We start from the raw sequence: 22926 nt of genomic DNA on the forward strand, positions 1-22926 counted from the left end.
GAGTGTCTATTGTTGATCAAGAGTGCTTAAACCCTAACCCAAGATCACCCAACCCTAATTTGAGATGAATAAAAGAAATAGGAAATAATTCAATTCTCACTCACATACAACTTTGGCCAATTATGCAAAACTCCAAACAAGGCCACCATTGCTTGCTCCCTTGGTTGTAAAACACTTTGATATCAATTATAAACACAAATGCATCAAAGAAACCAGAATCAAATCAAAGAAAAATGCAAAAACCACTTGCATATGATAATGGTCGAAATTGAGTTTTATAAAATGTTACTCACTTTACCCCCCTGGTTTGGACTTTTCTTAAACTAAACTTGGTCAACACTTGTCATGTCATCCAAGACCTTGTCAAAGTGCACAACTTTGCTGTTGACCATCAGTGCTGAAGTTGACTAGGTTGACCATAGTAATTAGGACAAAATGCTATATGAGAGTAAAGTGAAGATGACCACATTTTGGAAAATTTGCAAATCTTCTCCAAATTGAATACCACCACCACCATTCTAACACATTAATTATATGTTTGAGTTCCACCAAAAATAATTTCGAAATTCAAATATTTTTCTCATGCGGCCATTGTGTCGAACAGTTGGCAGGCATGTTTCCAGAATTATGTTACATGCAATTACACACTGGTTTTTAGCCTAAACCATCTGTATCTTGTGATCACGAGGTTCTTCTGCATCCCCTGCATCAAGCCTAGTACTTGCCATGGTCGATTAAAGTGAGGAGAGAGCTCTTTTCTCCTCATACCGTACCATGCCGGCCACCTTTGGCAACCCTCTCTCTGGCCTCCCTCTCTCATCAAATCCTTGTCCTGGAGCATCTACACAGCACAAGGACACTGACGGTGCACGGCCCTGGCTCGCGCGCGCACGGCATTGGCCAGGAGAGGCGCGTCCAAAACCATGCCAGAGCATGCCAGGCCACGCGGTGAGCGCGCTCTGGACGCGCCAGAGCGCCGCGCGCTCAATCGCCTCCGTCCTCCCCCTGCATCCCTACGACTGGAACGAACACCGCCACCCTCTCCTCTACCGCGTAGACACACTCGAATGCCTGCCGCCACCTTGTCGCCATCGTCCTCGTCGGAATCGTGCCGCAGTACTGCCGCACTCAATTCATACCCCTGAACGATTCCGTCCAGCTTTGGCAGCGCCGAAAGACGCTTCAGCATCGCCAGGATGACGCCTACGCTTAGCCGTCCTCGCCTTGCCCCTTCGAGCACCGGAGCAGCCATGCCGTCGAAGCTCCTTCTCAGCACCCGCCGGTCACCTCCCCATCTATAAATAGAGGAGCCCCCAGCACGATCACTTCACACCATTCGACTCACCTCTCTTCACTGCTTCTTCTCCCACCCTTAGTTCATCCAATTACCGCCTGAGTCGCCGCAATTTGAAGCTGAAGGCCGCCGGAGCCCGCAGATCATCGCCATCGACTGGAGCCTCCCCACGCCTCGCCGCCGGCACCAGGAGCTTCCTCATCTACGTCAACGTCGCCGCGCACCTCGCCAACACCCGCGGGAACGCCGGTAGGCTCTCCGACCCCCTACCTCGCCGCCAGACCCTCGCCCTCTCGTCGGAGAAGACGACGATCGTGCACCGCACGATCTCGTTCTAATCCAACGCCTCCAAGTCATCCATACCGTTTCGGCGTTTAAGTCTCGCTGGCAGGTGGAGCCCCCATGTCAGGCGGCCCGCGCATGCAAGTCACGCTGCTGGGCTGCCCCAGTTAATTTTTGCCCATTTAGCCCACTTTCCCTTCCCACCAAAGCCCAGTAATTCAAATGCGAATTTCAGAATAGTTTGAATTGCTTGCAGATGCTTTGGTAAATTTTGAATAACTTCAAATTGGCTAAACCTAATTCTATGAGCTTTATATCACTGGAAAGCCCAAGAATTTATCTAACCAATGCCACTGGTCCCACTCCCAAATTCGTAGTAGATTTCAAATGCTAAAAATGACAAGTCAAGTACTTTTACACATTCAAACTTTACTTAAAATTCAACCATAATGGATTTTGAGTTGATTCCAACTCTCATAAATCACAAATGTTGTCCTCTAATTGATTATGCAATAATCTTGCCAGGTTGTTTGTATGATCATGGACTAGATCAAAATAATGGCTATGGAGCCATTTCTAGTGCATTTAAATCTTGAAATTCAAATTCTATAAATAGTATGAGAGTTACTCTCTCATTTAAATTTTGATCCTAAGTAATTCCATAAGAGGTAATGACCTTGAGCTAATGAACCTCCTATGCCATTACTTAGTGATTTTAAATCATTATCAAGTTATTCTTAAATGGCATGAGGTATAGCACCTCATTTAAATTATACTCCCCTATAATAGATATGAAATGTTGACCTTGGTCAACCTATATTTCATACCTGATTATTATTGAAGGAGATTAAATCTTGATAGGGCTAATGAGAGTAAAGTAGTTTCTCTCAAGATTTAATTAAGCAAACCAAATGAATAAGTATAATGAGAGGAAATTATTTTTCTCTTAACTAAGAACTAACCAAGTAAAATTCACCATGCCATGTTTGTGTGTTGCTAGAATAATGTGTGTAAACCACTTTGGTGTGTGTTAGTCAAGCATGTAAGATTGGTTGGTGATTATATACCTCGTATTCGTATATAGACGCTAGTAACGAGGAATACCAAGAGGAGGAGGCCTACTCTCAAGAGGAGGAGGAAAACTTTGACAACTACCTCACTCAAGGCAAGCTAACACTCTTGCCAAGTCCTAAGTGCAAGGCTCAACAAGAGCAAGGCACCATCACCATTTACTTTATGTCTTACCTATCCCATGTTTTTACCTTGCAATTATTTTGCTTATTGTATTTCAAAGTTTACTTTTGATTCATGATTCACTTGGTCTAGAGTAGAACAAGAGTCAAGGGTAGCATAGAACAAATCAAAGCTAGATAGCACCCCTCATGGATTAGTTGCTATTGCTAATCAAATAAAACTTGACTACTCTAGATGGGAACCTTGTGACTTGGCGAAATGACTTTGAAAGATATGAAGGTGACATGGTGGACTTGGTGAATTTAAATGAAAACTGATGATTGGGTTTGAATGCGATACCCTTCCAATTATACAAGTACCCCCACAATACATGATTATGGGTAGGGCTTAACTAGAAACTTGTGTATCTTAGTATGGGTTCCCTCTAAACAAATATCATAGGGGTTACGCCGAGGCTGCCTCCGTTACAAGTGAAATGATGTGAATATGAGGTGAATGTACGACCCAAGCCCTGTGCAGTTCCCTGGATAACAGTTGGTTTTCATCGGGAGGCCAAGCTCATGGGGAGAGGTGCCTATACTAGGGTATATATGTGAAAGGTTAAGGTTGATGATCCGCGTACTGAGTTACGATGATTCGGGGTTATCCTCGACGGATGTAATCAAAAGTTGTGGCACAATAGTACCACCTCTGCAGAGTGTTAAACCTATTCGAATAGCCGTGTCCACGGTTACGGACGATTGGAAAGGCCATACTATTCCATTGTCAGAACTTTTGTCTTGAAAATAGTTGTTGAATTGAAAGGTGATTTGAATGGAATCACCATGAATGGTGGGGATGACACTAATATTCCCACTGGAGTTAGTCTAGCAAATGAAGAGTCTTTACTAAAAGTTTATTGAACTAAAACTTGGCTTTATGCAAATAAACCTAGACCTTAGCACCCCTTACTACAATTGTTGAGTTATTACATTAGTATTAGTTTGCGAGTACTTTAAAGTACTCATGGCTGTGTCCCTGGCTATTCAAATGCCAGACTATGAAGAGGAGCAACAGTATTAGGATGACGGACAACATGACGTCTACGATAACTAGGATCGTCTTCTAACGTCAAGCGTTGCCTGTGGAATAGATAGTCCACTACTACTTCGCTTCCGCTACTATTTGTGCTGTTGAACAATCTATTTGTGTAATCTTGGATCATGTGATCTATGGTTGTAAGACAAGTATGTGTTGTAATAAATGATGACTCTATGCTACTTAACTATTATGTCTCGCAAGAACAATCTTCCTGGGATTGCGATGTATGATATAATAGGCATCCGGACTTAAAAATCCGGGTGTTTAAACTAATGCCAGCCAAGTTAGTATCAATCGGATTAACAGGTCCATTGTTACCCCCTCCACTATTCCAGTATTTATTATGATTAACTCGTCCACCATTGTCATTCCGATTACCGGCATTGAAATTATTGCTCCCAAAGTTTCTAGGTCGGTACTGGTAGTTACCTCCATTGCGGTTGTAGCTGTTGTAGTTGGATCCCCTGTTGAATTGACCGAAGTCATCCCCAAACTCCATTGGGAATCCTTGGCCATGTCCATCACTGTTATCAGCAACACCACTTGAGTCATCCGCAACGAAGTTGCTCTGCCGATTGTTTCCACCGCCAAAGAAACGGTTGTTGTAGCCACCTCCTCCCCGGCCACCATTGTTCGGCGGTGTTCCATTGAACCCCACACCATTGTCGGTACCAGGGAATCCACCGCCATGGCCAACACCGTTAAAACCACCTCCGCGACCTCTGCCAGGGCCGTTGCCCCGAGCAGGATCACCTCCGCCGCCGTGATTTCTCATACTTCCGACAGCACAGTCACCGCCGCCGCCAGGAAACAAAATTGCTCGCGCCCTCCAGAACCCTAGCCTACGATGCCAGGCATGCCCTGCAGCGAAATTGGCATCGACGTGGATTTGTTTGGTTCCAGATTTTGCACAATGGGCCTTGGCTTTCCAAGCCTCTCGATTTGTGGCATTCATCTGAACAGGTCAGCCTGAATTCCTTTGGTTACCCGGATTCGCAAAAGGCCCCAGCAGCCCTTTTTTTGAAAGTTGCGGGTTAACCGGATCAGGCGATCTCAGAGCGTTCGAGGATGACGACGACCACTGCCGTCGCTGAACCCTCGTCCAGCCCTCAACATCGTCCACTGGAATGGTGAACGAGGTCGGTTCGATGACAGGTAGCCGAATGCGCCGATTTTGAGATTTTTCTGTAACCGGAGCCGAAAGATCTGACGAACTTACCTTGTCGATAGGAGAAGAGAAAGTTACCGCCGCTTGTCGTTGCCGGCGTTGCCTCTGCAGTCGACGTGCAGCCCGGCGAGCCAACCCCGATGTCGACTCAAGTAGATCCCTATCCTCGTCCGGCGAAGGAGGACGACAGAGGTATTTGAATGATCGGTTGGAGACCTCCTCCTCCTCCTCTCGCTCTGAACTTGATCCTTCCTCCGACGCGGCGAGCACCCAGAAACGTCCCTGAGGAAGCACATCGATCGAGGTTGAAGGCGACGAGGACTCGAGATCAGCCTGCGATGGAAGCTCGCTAGCCAGATTGCCCGAGAGGTCGCCTGCGCCTCTAACGGTCATCCTCCATACACGTTGTTGGCGCGGATCATCTCGCGCATGCTGCAGATGGAGTCATCACTGCCTTGTCGGCGGCCGGAAGGATAATGTCGCGCACGTTGCAGATGGAGCCGTCAGTTTACAGTCGTCACACCCAGCATCATTCAGCTGAACAAAATAAAAACGAAAGTTCAGAGCTTAAACAGTGTCAACAAGGTGACTATTAAACGAATGTATTTCTCTAGGTCATAAGCACTGTCGTACCAGGGGGCACCCCCCCCCCCCCCCCCCCCCCTCCCAGCTTGTGGCTTGTAGTAGATTTATTCTTAGCATTTTTCCCCTTCAGATCATGAAGTTCTGTGGTTTACCCCCCACCAGATATTTTAGTAAGCTCCGCCACTGGTCATAGGGATATTTTTTAAACAATAACATCAACCAAGGTCATCATGTAATGGTGGAACATATAGCATCCCATGTTCACCTGCACAAATAGCCTCTTCAATCGAGGGCTCCGGCAGGTCATTACGAAAGTGCAAATGTGGCTCATATTGAGCACAAGTTCACTCACATTCTGCAATTGCCACATGAAGATATTTCTGGCTATTGATCAGGCACGAGCCTTGGTGGACAATATCTGCAAGGTGGAGGAAATAGAGGCGCGCTATACCGCGTTCGCGCTATAAAAACCGCAAGTATGCAGCGTGCGGAGACGAAATTGCTCCTCCAGCAGGCGCGCTATCCGCGGCGGCACTGCAAATTTTTTGGTGCGTGCGGCATTTTGCACTATCCGGGGCGCCATATGTGACGCGTCGGCTGCAACGCGCGGCATCTTTTCGGACGTACGTGAAGCTACAACGGCTAGAAAATTCATCCCCCACCTGCGCCCTCCATTTCCCCACCCACACCGTCGCCATGCGATTTCGTCAGCGCCGGTCGATTTCGCCGCTGCCCCCGCTCGAGTTCGCCACCGCGCCGTAGATCCGCTTCCCCCGCGCATTCTCCCAGCAAGTGAGGAGGTCCGCACATAGGATTGCCCTGTTAATTGCCTCGTATCATTCCATTCGCTCCAACGAAACACATGATGAGATCCAAAAAGATCTCATGGAAGAATGGTGGAATTGGCATAGACAACAATAGTTGCATATTTGTTGTATACTTTGAAAACTATGTTGTATCGTTTGAAAACTATGTTGTATTATTGTATTTGATGTAAACAATTTGATGTACTTGTTGTGTTGTAATAATAAATGGTATATGTATTTGCGAATTTGTGAAGTTTGTTTGATCTTGTTGATGCATATTTGTGTGATTGTTGTTTCCATCGGGGCTGCGCTGTATATTGGAGCGTTCTGCGGAGGAACGTTTTTTTCACCGCGCCCGCGCTCCAGTTTAGCGTTTCCGACGAGGGAAACACAACGCAGCTGCAGGGTATACTTTTACAGCGCGGTCAAAGCGATTTTACCGTGCCAAAATATAGCACGTCGGTTGAAGATGCTCTTACATATTGAAATCAACCGGAAGGCAATGCTGCAAGCCACGAATCAGTACGACACTGCTGCCTGACGGTCACTCTGCAACAGTGAAGCTCTTGAGGAGCGCCCCGGCCGTGCAACGCTGCCGTAGTCGTGGGATCCGCGGTAGCGCACGCGGCGACCAGCCTGCAGACAGTGTATTATGGGAAGACTTCGCCACCACATGCCTGCCGACGAGCTCGCGCCATTGCCGGACATGACTAAGAGAGGAGAACGACGGTTGCGAGGAGGGAGCGGTGGAATGAGAATATGACGAATGGGATGAATTCGGCGAGCTCCATCAGTCGCCGCCGATCGCCTCCGTGTCGCCGGACGAGGGTGGGGATTCTGGCTCAATCTGGGCTCTGAAGCTAAGAAGACTGGCTCGATTTAGGGATTTCGAAGGGTCGGGGAACGTCGTGGTGAGGCCGAACGTTTGCCACATCAGCGAATACGAGTGACAAAACGTACTCCCTCCGTCCCACGGAAAGTGTCGGAGCGTGCTTGTATTCATTTCAAATTTTATAGAAAACCCTTTACGAGTTCCATTCTTCTCCGTTTTGGTCTTTGCAATCTTTTTTCGATAAAAGAAATATATTAATATAAAAAAGATATCAATTACATCCAACTTCTGCAACAACGTACCATTCTAATGGCACTACGGATGTACACAACTAAAAAACGGAAAAGAAAACTAAGAAACAAAAGTCCCGCTACAGTATCTCGGGTCTAACAACAACAATACATCCACCGCCAAGACAACACCTGAAATACAGACTCTCCAAAAATGACACCTTCAAAAAGAACAGTGCTCTAACACCGTCGTCGCCCGATCAACGATCTTAGGTTTTCACCCTGAAGATAGTCCCCGCTCTCAAAACAATGCCTCCAACAAGGTCATTGTCAGGCACAACCAGTTAAGGCCAGACCTGGGATTTTCACCCTGAAAGGTAGGACTCTGAACTTCACCTGTGTTGTCGCCCCCACTTTCATACCGCTGCTGTGAAGCCCGAAACACCAAGCAAGTCCCTCAACAGCGCGGAGACTTGAACCTCCCTTAGCTAGTCCTTCCCTCCGGCCTTCATGAACTTCTCTTCTTCCAACTTTCATCATGGATCCATAGTCAACTGATGTCAACACTGAAAAAGAGCTTCGCGCCGCTCACCCCAGCCAATCGGTCGGAATAAAAGAATGGGTGCGCACGACCGAATACCACCGATCCAGCAAACTCTAGGCAAAAAGCACTGTTACATTCGCCGACGGAGCCTTCCGGAACTCAACGCTCCGGCCAGATCACGAGTCCAGGCCTCCAGTAGGTCTTCCTATTCACGCAAGAGAGACCCTAGGACCACCGCCTTTATACAGGTTGGACCCCCACGTCGGCGACCATCCCGGGCTGGCCACTCCAACCCTCCACCGGCGACACCGTCGCTGGCTTCCATGCTCCTCCATCTCGCCGCCGGAACGCGGTGATAGATCGATAGATCCACCACCACCAACCGCAGGCCAACCCTCTCCGGTGAAGAAGAGGGCCACCTCCACCGTCGTACCCAAGGCTGCTTCCCCGGGCGACCTTGTGTCGCGGGTGAAGGCCGAGATTGCCTCCACTCACCGACGAGAGGCGGGGGGGGGGGGGGATTGGCGCAGGCCATGGGCCTGGCCGCCGCCCACCACCAGCCCCTGCCGAAGTGCTGCGGAGAGCCGACGGGAGGAGGGAGACCGCAGCGCAGGCCGCCGCCGCCATCCCATCCGCGCCGGCCGGTCCACCAGGGGAGAGCCGAGGGGAGAAGGGTGAAGGATAACGTTGCATAGAAAACAAAAAATTTCCTACCGCGAACACGCAATCCAAGCCAAGATGCAATCTAGAAGTCGGTAGCAACGAGGGGATTATCGAGTCTCACCCTTGAAGAGATTCCAAAGCCTACAAGATGAGGCTCTTGTTGCTGCGGTAGACGTTCACTTGCCGCTTGCAAAAGCGCGTAGAAGATCTTGATCACCGGCGCCACGAATGGGCAGCACCTTCGTACTCGGTCACACGTTCGGTTGTTGATGAAGACGACGTCCACCTCCCGTTCCAGCGGGCAGCGGAAGTAGTAGCTCCTCTTGAATCCGACAGCACGACGGCATGGTGTCGGTGGTGGTGGAGAAATCCGGCGGAGCTTCGCTAAGCGTGCGGGATGTGGTGGAGGAGAGAGGTCGCTAGGGTTTGGGAGAGGGGGGCGCCGGCCATCTAGGTGGTGCGGCCACCTTGGTCTTGTTGGGGTGGCCGGCCCCCTCCCCTTGGCCCCTCATTATATAGGTGGAAGCCCCAAGTGTTGGACTACAAGTCTCCGAATAAGACCCGAACCAAAAACCTTCCATGTGATAGGGAAACCTACCCAAGGTGGGAATCCCACTTGGGGTGGGATTCCCCCTTTCCATGTGGGGGGGTGGCCGGCCCCCATAGGGGGAGTCCACTTGGGACTCCTCCCCCTCTAGGGTTGGCCGGCCATGGAGGTGGAGTCCCTCCGGGACTCCACCTTCCTTGGTGGTTTCTTCCGGACTTTTCTAGAACCTTCTAGAACCTTCCGGATCATTTTAAATCTCATAAAATGACTTGCTATATATGAATCTTATTCTCCGGACCATTCCGGAACTCCTCGTGATGTCCGGGATCTCATCCGGGACTCCGAACAAATATTCGAACTCCATTCCATATTCAAGTTCTACCATTTCAACATCCAACTTTAAGTGTGTCACCCTACGGTTCGCGAACTATGCGGACATGGTTGAGTACTCACTCTGACCAATAACCAATAGTGGGATCTGGAGATCCATAATGGCTCCCACATATTCAACGATGACTTTAGTGATCGAATGAACCATTCACATACGATACCAATTCCCTTTGTCACGCGATATTTTACTTGTCCGAGGTTTGATCATCGGTATCACTCTATACCTTCTTCAACCTCGTCTCCTGACAAGTACTCTTTACTCGTACCGTGGTATGTGGTCTCTTATGAACTCTTGCAAGACATTAGACAACATTCCACCGAGAGGGCCCATAGTATATCTATCCGTCATCGGGATGGACAAATCCCACTGTTGATCCATATGTCTCAACTCATACTTTCCGGATACTTAATCCCATCTTTATAACCACCCATTTACGCAGTGAAGTTTGATGTAATCAAAGTACCTTTCCGGTATAAATGATTTATATGATCTCATGGTCATAAGGACTAGGTAACTATGTATCGAAAGCTTATAGCAAATAACTTAATGACGTGATCTTATGCTACGCTTAATTGGGTGTGTCCATTATATCATTCACATAATGACACAACCTTGTTATTAATAACATCCAATGTTCATGATCATGAAACGATGATCATCTATTAATCAACAAGCTAGTTATACAAGAGGCTTACTAGGGACTCCTTGTTGTTCACATAACACACATGTATCAATGTTTCGGTTAATACAATTATAGCATGGTATGTAAACATTATCATAAACTCAAAGATATTATAATAACCATTTTATTATTGCCTCTTGGGCATATCTCCAACAAAGGGGGCGCAGGCCGCCGCCGCTCATCCCATCGGCGCCTGTCGGGCCGCCATGCGTTGAGGAGGGGAGATCCGGCCGCCGTCCATCACTCATCGACGAGGAAGGCCCCCCGCCGCTGCCACACCCCGTGGGTCTTTTCCCCAGCGGCGCTACCGGCGGTGGTGGTTAGGGCTGGGAGGGTGGGGTGCGGGAGGGTGGGGTGCCAAATCTTTGCAACCTGAAATCCAAATCTCGTTCTTCTCCGCGTCCGTCCTCCCCGACTGTCCTCCCTGTCCCTCGCCGCTGCACGCAGCTCCGCCGTCGTACGCTCTCTCGTGGAGGGTGGGGGGCCTCTGCTTGGGTTCCCGGGGCAGTTCACAGCTTGTAGAAGAGGACCTCAACTATTGGGCATCAGAAGCACTAGCTGCAGCATCACCAGCTCGTTGTGCTCGTCGCCACCGACACAACAGCTTGTGGCCAGGTTCGTGTTGCGGTAGGGAGGGGAAGACCTGCTCCTCGGCTCACGATCTCGCCGCAAGCTCCAACTCGACGCAGCTGGAGCTCGTCACCGGAGCTCCTCTACGACGAATAAGAATGTACATGGATTGAGGTCTTCTTCTACATTGGCATTGCTATGTTCAGTTGAACATCATTTCGAATATTGCCTAATGGGCAGGTATATAGGAACATGATTGCAAATATTACCTTGCTTCGGCTTTGCTCTGGATAGCATAAGAAAAAGAGCAACATATGGAGTTCCAGCACCAGGTTTTTCATGCATTGGATTCACTTGCAAGTACCTGCTAAATTTGCACAAGTGCGATAACTCAAAATTACAAAACAAAGAAGATAGAATGTGCTATGAATTCGAGAAATGTTTTGTGCTCATAGTTGAATTGTAGATCGTTAGTTGTTCACAAAATCTAAAATGCATAGGCTTCACGATGTTCATATTCATAGAAAGTTGAAAAGTCAAATAATTTACTGCATTATTATCAGTTTTAAGGAGCAAGTCAGAATAGTAGCTAAATATTAAGCATATTTTTTCCTAGCAAGCAAAACATAGTAATCTTCAATTATAATTTATGAAGATTGGTATACGCCTGAATAATGTTATACATGCATCTTAAGAGTTCTGAGCTAATATTAGGCATGTTTTCACCATCAAGCACAACATATAAACTCTCTACTTTGTTGGAACCTTAACATGGTTAATTGGGTTACATAAATATAGGGAAATTCCAGTCATAAGCTCCTTTCTTTGAAAAATACAGCCACACTATGCATGGAATTTCTAAGCACAACAGAATGGAAACGTTGTTTACTTGTTCTCCACTTCTCCATAGTCCCATTTTTTGTCTGAGGTGTCCGTAGCATGATAACCATGCTATATAGTACAAAGATTAGCCACTGGGTTCCTGTTTATGTTCACGATTTGATAAGTGGTTTAGATAATTCTGTAACATCACACTTTTAAAACTCAAAATACATCTCCATTAGGTGAGCGTACCTATGATTCTATTCCCGATCAAATATCAGGAATGTTCTTTGGTTTGGCCAGGTCAGAAGCATACGGAGCCTCTAAAGACTGCTAAATGTTGAAAGAGTGATTGTAAGTATTTTAAGTTTACAGCCATTTCAAGTTATAATACAGCATGACACAAACATGAGGGACGAGCTCGCCTGTGCAAATATGTACTGATATGTTTCTATGTTTTGTCCCAGCCTTGGCAGATATCCAGTCACAATCCTGATACAATTAGGCCTAGCATATCGACATAGAAAAAATTAGTTTGTCTTTATTCCTGATGCTACTGCTATAATTTCTGGCATGTGATCAGAGCTTCCAATTTCACTTTGCTCAGTATTGGAGCCTATAGTCCAACAGCTCCACTCATGGACTTGAGGACGGACTAAGAAGTAAGAACAAACATGTGTATCATCCAATTCATCACGACGTGGATGAACACTTCTCATCAGTATTGATGGAATCATGGAAATAGGCTGGCAACGAATAATTGGTTCAAAGCCCTGGTGCGAGCAAGGAAGGATTTGCCACTATTAGTGATCATTCCAGATCCATAAATGCATCTACAGCTAGCATAGTCATTCACAAATTCAGGAACATACCTAACCTTGGGAATCATCTGAAGGTCATTGCACATTGAGTTATGGGCAATTGGTTGTGCTCGGCTCAGGTAAAAGAGGCGGTGGTTGACTACAAAGGTTGGTGGAGGTCGGGGGCCATGGCTATTGATGCCTGCTGGAGAGCAAGGTCGGGGGGTGGCGGCGATGATGCCGCAGACAAGGCCATCCACCACAGCCGTGTGCCTCGGAGGTAGAACGGCGTTGGCGACGGAGCAGGACTGCAGGAGGGGGTCGACGTAGGGTATCGAGACAGCAGGAGGCGGCTGATGCCGATGCCGCCCTCAACCACCACCCGCCGTTGCCGATTCGGGCAGCAGCAACCACCCTCCCCGCTGCCAGACCAGGATGCCAACGCGGCCCTCATCCACCAACCGCCACGCCGATTTGGCCAGCAGCCACCACCCTCTGCGCTTCCAGACGAAGATGCCGATGCAGCCATCTTAGATAGAAAGTTCCGATCCTCGCAGTTGGGATGGGGAAAACACGGGGGATTTAGACGGCAGAGGGTAGCAACGCGGGGAGCTAGAGGACGGAGTGGAGCAGCGAGGGAGAGATATACAGCGGAGGGGGAGCAGCCAATTTCCGAGGGACGGAGTGAGTATTTCGAACCGTAGGTGGGCAAGTCAAACGAAAACAGGGACTGCGTTGGTGTGTTTTCTGAGTTCAGGGACCGAGCATGCGACAATTCCATGAACCAAAAGAGCTCTAATTTCAGTAAGTTCCATACAAGTCCAAGGATTCAAAAGCCTAGACAAGAAACAGAGATATAGTTCTACTAAGACCTGACAGATGTTTTACGTTACAATGGTTCTTAAACATCATTGAATTTTCAAGAAAAGACAACTAACTGGGTAATTTCATATTATCAGATATTGATAGAAGCCTCAATACTACAAATCCTAAAGAACACGGAATGATTCAATACAGACCTGCAACATGCAACACCTCTGACAACAGAGTTCCACAGATTCAAACAACAAAACAAGGCTTCACCAATAGCGTGCTGATTAACAGAATTAACGGAAAGACACGGAAATTCAACATTCAAAACTGAAGGATTAACGTCCACGAGAATAGTGCAAATAATATGAAACCAGGTGACATCGTCTGCATCTGGACACATAACCATAGAATTCTCCAGTAGAAAAGAAAAGCAGCAAAACAGCTAACTTTGTTGATCAGGGCCCAGATTAGCCTAACAAGTGGACACTGCCTCTCCTAGTTGCCGCTGGAGGAAGCTCCCTTGTTCCTTGGTGCGGCCTCAGTTCCTGTAGATCACATTCACATGGTTGCAGTTTAGCAAAACAGAACTCATAAAGAGTGGACGAACTGCATTCTAGCAGGACAGAATGCAAAAGGGAAAGAGTAGCATACCCTCTCTGAAGTTGCTCTTGAACCTCCTGGGCACATGGCGCATGTACCTCATCCTCCCGGTGCCGGTGGTCTTCCTCCTGATGGCCTTCACACTCCAGTTGTCTGTTTTTCAACAACAAATTGAGATTGTGAGATTTTGATTCCAGGATAAGTACGTCCTAAACACTTCCAAGAACAAACTAAGGTTGTGAGAATTTGTAATCAGATGAAACAGAACCTAAACACTTATCCTTGTAAATAGCAAAATGTGAGTTGGGTTTAGAATATAGAAAGCATGCCAAAAGCAACTATGACAATCACCCTAGTTCCAAGTACTAAATAAAACTTAGACAGGTAAAGCTGGCAACAAATGTGTGCAATCCAAGAATAGTATCAACATACAACACAAATAATGAACAATACAGGGGCAGCTAACACAGCACACCTAATTAAACAACCCTATTTTAACTCTAGGAAAGTAATGGAAGATTACAGTTAAATTTTATAGCTAGCTGGTCCAACGACATCCTTCAACTAATTCGGCATCATACTCACAATCCAAACCTAATTCAGCACAGACATAAAACAGGCAGGAGCTAATCACAACGAAGGTCATGTTAGTGATCGTAGCACATCGTGCCACCCTTTCTCGCATGAGCAAAAGACCTAGCATAAGATTCAAGCCAACAGCTATGGGACAGCACAAGATTCGCGCGCATATTGAACCACAGCATCTTCAAAAGCTAAGCAAACACGGTCTCGCACAGGCAGCACACAACAGAATCAAACATCACAGCTAGTTCTAGCTAAAGCAACTAGGATGGACGAGCATACGAAGTAACCAAGGAGGATCCGGCGAACTTACACTTGCGGATGCGGGCGGCGGGGTAGCCGCACGAGGAGCAGGTGCTCTTCTGCAGGTGGAAGCTGCGGCGGCCGCACCGGATGCACAGCGTGTGGGTCTTGTTCCGGCGCTTACCGAAGCTGCCCGTACCCTTCGTCTGCGAGCCAGCAACACAAGAAAACAACAGGAGTCAGGATCACCGATCTCGGCGGGGAGGAGAACGAGAGGGATTCCGACGTAAGCCGCCGTGATTCGCTCACCATTTCGCCTTCGTCTTGTCGCCTGCGCCGCCGCCGCCGAGGAAGTGGAGAAGATGAACGCACCGAACCCTAGCGGCGCGGCGAGGAGGCTTTATAGGGCGGAGAGCGGGCCTGCCCAGGTTAGTAGGCCCGGCCCGCTAGATAGATGGTACCGTGGGCCTTTCGCTTATTCTAATGGGCCTTAGCACGTTGACGGCCCATACGCACAGTTCGTGAAGCTCAATGCAGCCATCGGAAAAAAATTACTCGAGCAGAATCTGCAGCTGCTGCCTTGCACCGTACCGCACGCCGGATCGCCTCGACGCCGTCCTGCCGGCGGCGGCACCTGAGGCGGGCGGCGCGCCGACTCCGTAGAAGGAACTGAATCGGGGAGGTCAGGATTTCGTGCCAGGTGCTCGCTCAGCTGAGGATTCGAGGTGGATGGCCATGGAGGTGGCGGAAGTGGCTCTCCCCACGGAGAAGCTCTGCGTGGATCCAAATCGGTACCAGTAGAAGCAATCCGATCTTATCTTGCTCCCATTTCTCGATTCATGGCCACCCTAATCTACAATTTATTCCTTGATGATGGCAGGGGTGGGGCAAGCCGAGGTGGAGTTGTGCTGGTAGCCACCGGGAGCTTCAACCCTCCCACCTACATGCACCTGAGAATGTTTGGTAAGGCCTCAACATTTGCTACCTAATCTGTTTAACACCTATAAAACAAAAATTACACTTGACACCTGTGTGATAGTACATAAGAACAGCCTGAGAATGAGAGCATGATTTTTGATTGTATCTTCCTCATTTTTTTCGATGTTTATTCATTTAGAGCTGGCAAAGGATGAGTTGCAGCAGCGAGGGTACTCCGTGCTGGGTGGGTACATGTCCCCGGTGAATGATGCGTATAAGAAGAAGGTACCATGTGGAATCGGATAAGTACATTGATTTATACTACCGCGCTCTGTTTTCTTGACTGAATTCGCAATTTGGGGCTGGGTTAGGACCTCTTACCGGCTATTCACCGAATCCGCCTTTGCGAACTGGCGTGCGGGAGCTCATCTTTCGTGATGGTTGATCCATGGGAGGTAACTGGTTTTTTTCACACAGTTCGGTTTTGGATTGTAACATAGTAAGATATTTGAAATTTGGATAATGCGGTGTTTGATGGACACGTTTTTGTGTTCTTCATGTAGGCAATGCAGAAAGGTTATCAGCGCACCTTGACTGTTCTCTCGAGGGTTAAGAACTCTCTTTGCAAGGATGGCTTAGCTGATCAAGGTATATATGGCGAGAGATGTGCCTATTGCAGCACAATATGCCCTTTCTTATGCTGTTGGCCATTTCAAATGAAGTTTATCCGTGCATTTACCCTGTATATGTATTACTGTTCACGACATATATTTTCTTTCAGGTAGTCTCAAGGTAATGCTCTTATGTGGTTCTGACCTGCTTGAGTCTTTCAGCACCCCAGGAGTTTGGATTCCAGATCAGGTATGAAGTACAACATTGTTTGGTATACAATTCGAGAACAGAACATATGTGCCCCTTATTTTGAAAATCATGGTGCCCTATATAGCTTTTGGTTGATTTTTTATTACCAGAAAAACTAATTTTGACACTCATCCTTCTCTCTCCAGGTCAGGGCCATATGCAAAGACTTTGGTGTCGTTTGTATACGCAGAGAAGGAAACGATGTTGAAATGCTAATATCCAAAAGCGAGACACTGCAAGAATGCAGGGTGAAACTTCTAGCCTGAGAATCTTAGTATTCCAAGTAAGTATGACAATTGACTTATGCATAATGTGTGCCTCGGTATATTTTTCCAGGATAACATCATTGCAGTTGATGAGATTGTGCCAAATCAGATCAGTTCATCCAGAGTAAGGTATCCTTTTATCCACTTTGGTTTCTGTGTAACAAGATGCTATTGCCACCTTCAGATTTCCCTCTATTTGATGCCACGATGTTGATTCCTTTTATTTTATCAAACTGCAGAGAATGTATAAGGAGATGTCTCTCAATAAAGTACCTCACTTGTGACGAAGTAATCGAGTACATTAGGGAGCACAAACTGTACATGGGAATCGAAGAGACTGATACCATATCATGACAATGGTGATATTTGCCTCTACCCAGCCATCCTTCAGTATTTTTTCATATGCACGCTATTATCTGTGAACTCTTATTGCATACACTGTCTCCACAATCCAAATCATTGGTTCTAAAACACCTTTTTATAACAATGCAGTTGGAAGCCTTTTCAAACGATTATCAAGACATGGCGCCGTGCCACTGTGGGCATCAATATTTTGATACAATCTTAGTATTGTATGAGATACCACCCTTATATGAAATAAAGGGGTCTGGTTGCTCAGTAGCATCATGAATGGATGCGATGTAAAAGGTTCTCAAATCTTCCTTATGTTGTCAATGTGTCAAGTAACACTAACAGAAGATATTGCTAAAGCATTTATATATGACACAAAAATATCAGTTTCATCCTCTATACACGAAGTCATCATTCAGTAAGTATTTTGATGTGCTGCACAATTCAGCTACCCTAGGAAGCTCTGTAAACTGTAATCCTAGCCAACACTAGCGGTTGCTCCTTGCTGCTGCCTACCAGGAGCAGGAGGAAGCAATGCCTCCCTGCCATGAGGTTTCATGAGCGCCTCCCGGTCGCAGCTCGCCGGCACGACAGGCTGGATCCCGCCAGGGTTGAGCGGGAAGAGCGTCCCGAAGTAGCCGTCAGCAATGGCGGCCATGTCGCAGGTCTCGGCGACGCCGGGCATCTGGTAGATGTCCCGGGTGTAGGCGTGCAGGCTGGGGTACTCCACCAGCTTCCTCCTGCTGCACCGGAACAGCGGGTTGTACACCAGGTCGAACCGGATGAGCGTCGTGAAGAGGCACACGTCGGCCAGCGTCATGCCGGTGCCGGCGGCGCACAGGTACCGGGACCTGGAGAGGTGGTCCTCGAGCATGTCGAGCGCGGCGAAGAGCTCGGCCGCGGCGGCGTCGTACGCCGCCTGGCTCTGCGCGAACCCGCAGCGGTAGACGCCGTTGTTGACGCTCGGGTAGATGACGCCGTACCAGCGGTCGATCTCCTGGCGCAGCTCCGGCGGCCAGAGGTCGGGGGCGTTGGGGTTGGCGTCGGGGAGCGTGCAGAGGAACTTGGCGATCTCGATGCTCTCGTTGCAGACGACCTCGCGGCGGTCGGCGTCCCAGAGCATGGGCACGGACGCCCGGCCCTCGAACCCGCCGCGCCGGGCGGCGTACACGTCCCGGAGCCGGCGCTCGCCGTAGAGCGCGTCGGGGCTGTCGCGGGTGAAGGACCACGCTCCGTCGTCGCCCGGGACGGCGACGGAGAGCGGGAGGCGGGGCGCGAGGCCGAGGAGGGCCCGGACGAGGAGGGCGCGGTGGGCCCAGGGGCAGGGCAGGCCGACGTAGAGGTGGAGGCGCGCGCCGGGGGCGGGGGCGGCCGCGACGGCGGGGAAGCGGGACGGGGTGCGGGTGAAGGCGCCCGTGGCCGGGTCGGAGGGCGCGAGCTGGCGCATGAGGAGCCGCCACGCGGCGGTCCAGCCGTGGCGGACGGCGAGGACGAGCTGCGACGGCGGCAGCGCGCGGCCCCACAGGACGCGGGACAGGGCGGTCAGGGGGTCCTCCTGCGAGGCGGCGATGCGGTTGAGGCGACGGCTGCGGCGGCGTCCTTGGGGAAATAGAGGTAGCGTCGGTCGCCGGAGCTGGAGGGGGAGCGGCGGAGGCGGTGGGGACCACATGGCCTGGCCGGAGACGGCGAGCTCTGGCAGAGGAGTGGAGGAGGACTCCCCAAGTCCGAGTTGGCATGATGGTCATGGATAAGAAAAGTCCAACTGATACCAGCTCAGGCCCACTATGCCGGATTTTACCCAGCAATAAGCCCAAGAAACCTGCCTTCTTTTTGCAACTAGGTTTTAAACCTTTTGGAAAAATAGATTTCGATTTTTGTTCAGCTATGTTTCAAATATGAGATTATTTAAACATTAGTATATTTTAAACATTTTAACAGCATTTTAAACCGAATCAAGTGAGAGAGCTCCAGATTTATAGCCCATGTTTTAGGGGTTTCCCTTAATGTTGGTGATTGACATGATCAGAGAGTCCATCCAATGCTGGTCATGTCGATGCACTGAGATGGAAGAATTCAGGCATCGACGGAGACACTATGGTTTTACATACTTTTTAAACAAAATCATGAACAACCAGATCACTAGGGATGCACCTGCCTCAAGAATGACACGCTAGGAGGGGTGATTATATGATGTAGTACATATTTTGGCTACCAAACAATGCCAGCTTCAGTGATCTATACCTTGTAAGCTATTTTCATTGACTTTATTAGACTAGCTCACTTCTCCAATGTTTTCTGTGTCCGAAACCTTTTATTAGACTAGCTCATTTCTCCAATTTTTCTTTCTCGGAACCAAAACAACGACACGAGAAGATTCGCTGTTTGTTTGAAGAACTTATGAAGCTCTTGTAGGCGCTTACCTACCCAAGAACCGAGGCCATACAAATTTTTTATATATTGAGCTATTAAAGGACCAATGGCTTCGATCATCTCACTGTCTACCACTCAAGTCTTTATAAGGAGCAAGGCTTCCCTGAGCAAAGGATGAAAAGCTTTATTTCACAGCTTACTTGTCTACGTTGGAATTATGCACTCTAAGTTCATGGATTATTTTTTGTGTTTTTGCACACTAGGGATTTTAGTTTGATAGGTATGGGCATAGAAGGCACCAGGAACTACCGATGGATCACCGAAATCACTATGTGCACTTAATTTCTTGCTGGACTATCATTTTAGCCATGCTGGCCTGCATGCTATATGCGCTCTGGTGCCATTATTAGGAAGCAAAGAGCAACGATTGATGGATTGGCTGTGATAGAGTGGGGTCTGGAGGCTCCGATCAAACATGGATTGGAGCTCGTAGTGATGATCATCAAAAGAGGGTGATACAATTGGAGCAGAAAATGATCCCATTGACTGTTGTCGGTGGGATAACATCCTATCGTTCTTATCCTCAAAGTTTCAAAAGGAAGTATGTGACACTTGTAACTTCTAAGATGCATAAGTATAGTGTTGTGACTAAGTTCCATATCATCATGTGTCAGTCTAGATAGAAATATTCACGATTTTTTAAAATATTGTTATTACTTTATTTATTTAACAAATACACAATTTTTATAAATTTTAAAAATATTACATCACCGGGCTGGAGAATCCTGGTTAGGACCTTTCGGGCTAGGCGACGCCCAAAATGTGCATCACACTGGACTTGCCAATCATCGTGTCATTGACACGGTGTTCTTGGGCAAAAAGATAGTACACAAGACAATAAACATGCTCAAAAATAGTGAAATAAGATAAGATATTATTTTATTAACCGAAAAACATTAGACAAGAAAATGAACATGCTAAAAAATCTTGCCATTGACAAGTGCACCAACTAAGGCGACTTTGATTTATCAGTGAACCTTTTATAACACGCATCATTTCTATTTAGGTATAGCCTATGATAACACTAGTCGTTAGAACCATGCATTGCACTATGCTTTAATTGACGAAGTGAAGAAACGAAACAAAACAGAGAAAATTTGGCCACAAACGGTGCTTCCTTTTTATTCATGGTTAAGCGAGACAGCAAATCATCCATGTCATTAGGGTTACAAAGTTTTGCCAAACTTACAATATCTAACGACTAATGATCAGCAAACAGACAAAGTCGAGAACAATTACACAAGTATAAAGACTGCAGCCATCGCATTTGCATACTTCTTCAGTCGGACAATTTGCCTTAAGTGCATGTTGACCTTCTTCAATTCTTTCTTCACTTCAGCATCCTCCACCGTAGCAACAATGTTAGACCCCAATTTCTCCACCGTCAACAGTAAATTGAGCTCTGCGGATGCACCCCCTTCAGATGAACTTCGCCCTCTTAATGTACTCATCTAACAACTCAAAATGGTTGTGTTTATTCAGATTTAGAAATAAGAAAGATGAATTCTAAATCCCAAATCAGAGGGAAAAACAAAATTGAGAGAAATCGGAGAAAAGAGCTGATGGAGAACTCAGATCTAACATTTCTCACCTCTAGCGGAGGCGGTGGTCACTGGAGCTGGAGGGGGAGCGGCGGAGGCGGTGGGGACCACATGGCCTGGCCGGAGACGGCGAGCTCTGGCAGAGGAGTGAAGGAGGACTCCCCAAGTCCGAGTTGGCATGATGGATAAGAAAAGTCCAACTGATACCAGCCCAGGCCCAGTATGCCGGATTTTACCCAGCAAGAAGCCCAAGAAATCGGCATTTGCTTCTTTTGTGGCTGGGTTTTAATTTTTTTATGTTCAGCTGTTTTTCAAACTTGAGATTATTTTCTCCCGCAAAAAAAAACTTGAGATTATTTGAACATTACATTTTAAACTATTTAGCAGCTTTTAAACCGAGACAAGCGAGAGAGTTCCAGATTTTGAGCCCTTGTTTCAGAAGTTTTCATAGCTTTTTTTTTGAATAAAGAAGTTTCCATAGCTACGCCACTGTGAACATTATTTAGTAAAGATTCTCGCTACCGGAAACTACCAGCTTCACAAGCTCTTTTCACCAACTTTGTGACCACTTCTCCAATATTTCTATGCTCAGAACCTTCTATTAGACTAGCTCACTTCCCCATTTTTGTTTGCTTTCTCCAAACCAAAACGACGGCATGAGAAGATTCATCGTTTGTTTGGAGAACTTATAAATCTTGTGTAGTGTATCCGCTTACCTACCCAAGGACCGAGGCCATAACCAAAGGATTCTTATCCATTGAGCTACAAAAGGACCAGTGACTTCATGTGACTATCTACCACTCAAGACTCAAGTCTTTTTAAGGAGCAATGCTTCCCTGAGAGAGATTATTTCGCATCTTACTTGTCTACGTTGGAATTATGCACTCTAACTTCATAATTCTTTTTTGTGTCTTTGCACACTAGGGATATGAGTTTGATAGCTATAGGCATAGAAGGCACCAGGAGCTGCCGATCGATTACCGAAATCACAACCTGCACTTAACTTCTTGCTGGACTATCATCTTTGCTGTGATGGTCTGCACGCTAGCTACCACCTTGTGACATTATCAGGGAGCAAAGAGAGATAGTTGCTGGCTTGGCTGGGATAGAGTGTGGACTGGAGGCTCTGATCAAAACCCGAAGTGATGATCGACAAAAGAGGGTGATACAATTGGAGCAGGAAATGAATTCACTCAGTGACGTCGGTGGGATAACATCCTATCGTTCTCATCCTTAACCTGAAATGGCACGTTTCAACTTGAAAGAGTATTTATTAGGTGATTGGTGATGTTGAAATTGAAATTGAGCTTGTAAAGATCTATTTTTGGTAGCATAATATTTGTGATTGAGTATGGGCATATTTGAAGTACTTAATACCTGAATCCAGGACATATGTATTGGCTAATTGTCAAGCATATTTTTCTAACGTTTTCCATTTAGTATGACAAACTTGACTATTCGATATGATCTAGAGAGTTGTACTTTATTGTGCTATCTTCACATTTCCAGGACGCACAATTCCATGGGTAATCTTCTTTTTTTGTTAAACGTATACCCTTCCTATTAACACGAATGGAAGACTCATTTTGTGGGTACATCTTATATGGTTTTCTATTCATTTTTTTTAAATATAAGCATTCTATGTAGAAGTGTGTGGCCAGCCTTTCCACTGAAATTTATGTGTTTTCACTTCTATGGTGCAAGAAAGTAAAAAAAAAAATATCGAACTCGTCTTATATGAAGCATGTGCCTACCCTACAAATGAGCAGTTACCCTACACGGGAGGAAATAAATGAGGAATAATGATAGGTTTGTAGAATATATTGTTGTA

At 47.1% G+C, this 22926-nt stretch overlaps 3 protein-coding genes and 1 long non-coding RNA gene across 4 annotated transcripts; 1 reads left to right on the plus strand and 3 right to left on the minus strand.

Moving 5' to 3' along the window:
• Positions 1-11018: 11018 nt before the first annotated feature.
• LOC139832213 (uncharacterized) lies at positions 11019-12974 on the minus strand. Its single transcript, XR_011746913.1, has 3 exons — positions 11943-12974; positions 11138-11850; positions 11019-11050 (listed from the first exon to the last, which is right to left on the minus strand). It is a non-coding gene; the product is annotated as an uncharacterized lncRNA (long non-coding RNA).
• Positions 12975-13596: 622 nt separating this feature from the next.
• On the minus strand, positions 13597-15159 carry LOC127305385 (large ribosomal subunit protein eL37y). Its single transcript, XM_051335796.2, has 4 exons — positions 15038-15159; positions 14799-14934; positions 13955-14056; positions 13597-13848 (listed from the first exon to the last, which is right to left on the minus strand). Exons 1-4 carry the CDS (start codon positions 15038-15040, stop codon positions 13799-13801), a joined length of 291 nt encoding a protein of 96 aa, XP_051191756.1. The 5' UTR covers positions 15041-15159; the 3' UTR covers positions 13597-13798.
• A 126-nt stretch (positions 15160-15285) lies between these two features.
• LOC127305384 (nicotinamide/nicotinic acid mononucleotide adenylyltransferase) lies at positions 15286-17523 on the plus strand. Its single transcript, XM_051335794.2, has 10 exons — positions 15286-15519; positions 15609-15691; positions 15846-15931; positions 16018-16101; positions 16210-16294; positions 16428-16507; positions 16654-16755; positions 16844-16902; positions 17013-17132; positions 17266-17523. The coding sequence occupies exons 1-9, from the start codon at positions 15458-15460 to the stop codon at positions 17125-17127; spliced, it is 756 nt and encodes a 251-aa protein (XP_051191754.1). The 5' UTR covers positions 15286-15457; the 3' UTR covers positions 17128-17132; positions 17266-17523.
• Positions 17474-18862, minus strand: LOC127305383 (uncharacterized). Its single transcript, XM_051335793.1, has one exon. The coding sequence runs from the start codon at positions 18791-18793 to the stop codon at positions 17603-17605; it is 1191 nt and encodes a 396-aa protein (XP_051191753.1). The 5' UTR covers positions 18794-18862; the 3' UTR covers positions 17474-17602.
• Positions 18863-22926: the final 4064 nt, after the last annotated feature.

The sequence above is a fragment of the Lolium perenne genome, chromosome 6 (genome assembly GCF_019359855.2).
Source record: "Lolium perenne isolate Kyuss_39 chromosome 6, Kyuss_2.0, whole genome shotgun sequence".
NCBI lineage: Eukaryota > Viridiplantae > Streptophyta > Magnoliopsida > Poales > Poaceae > Lolium > Lolium perenne.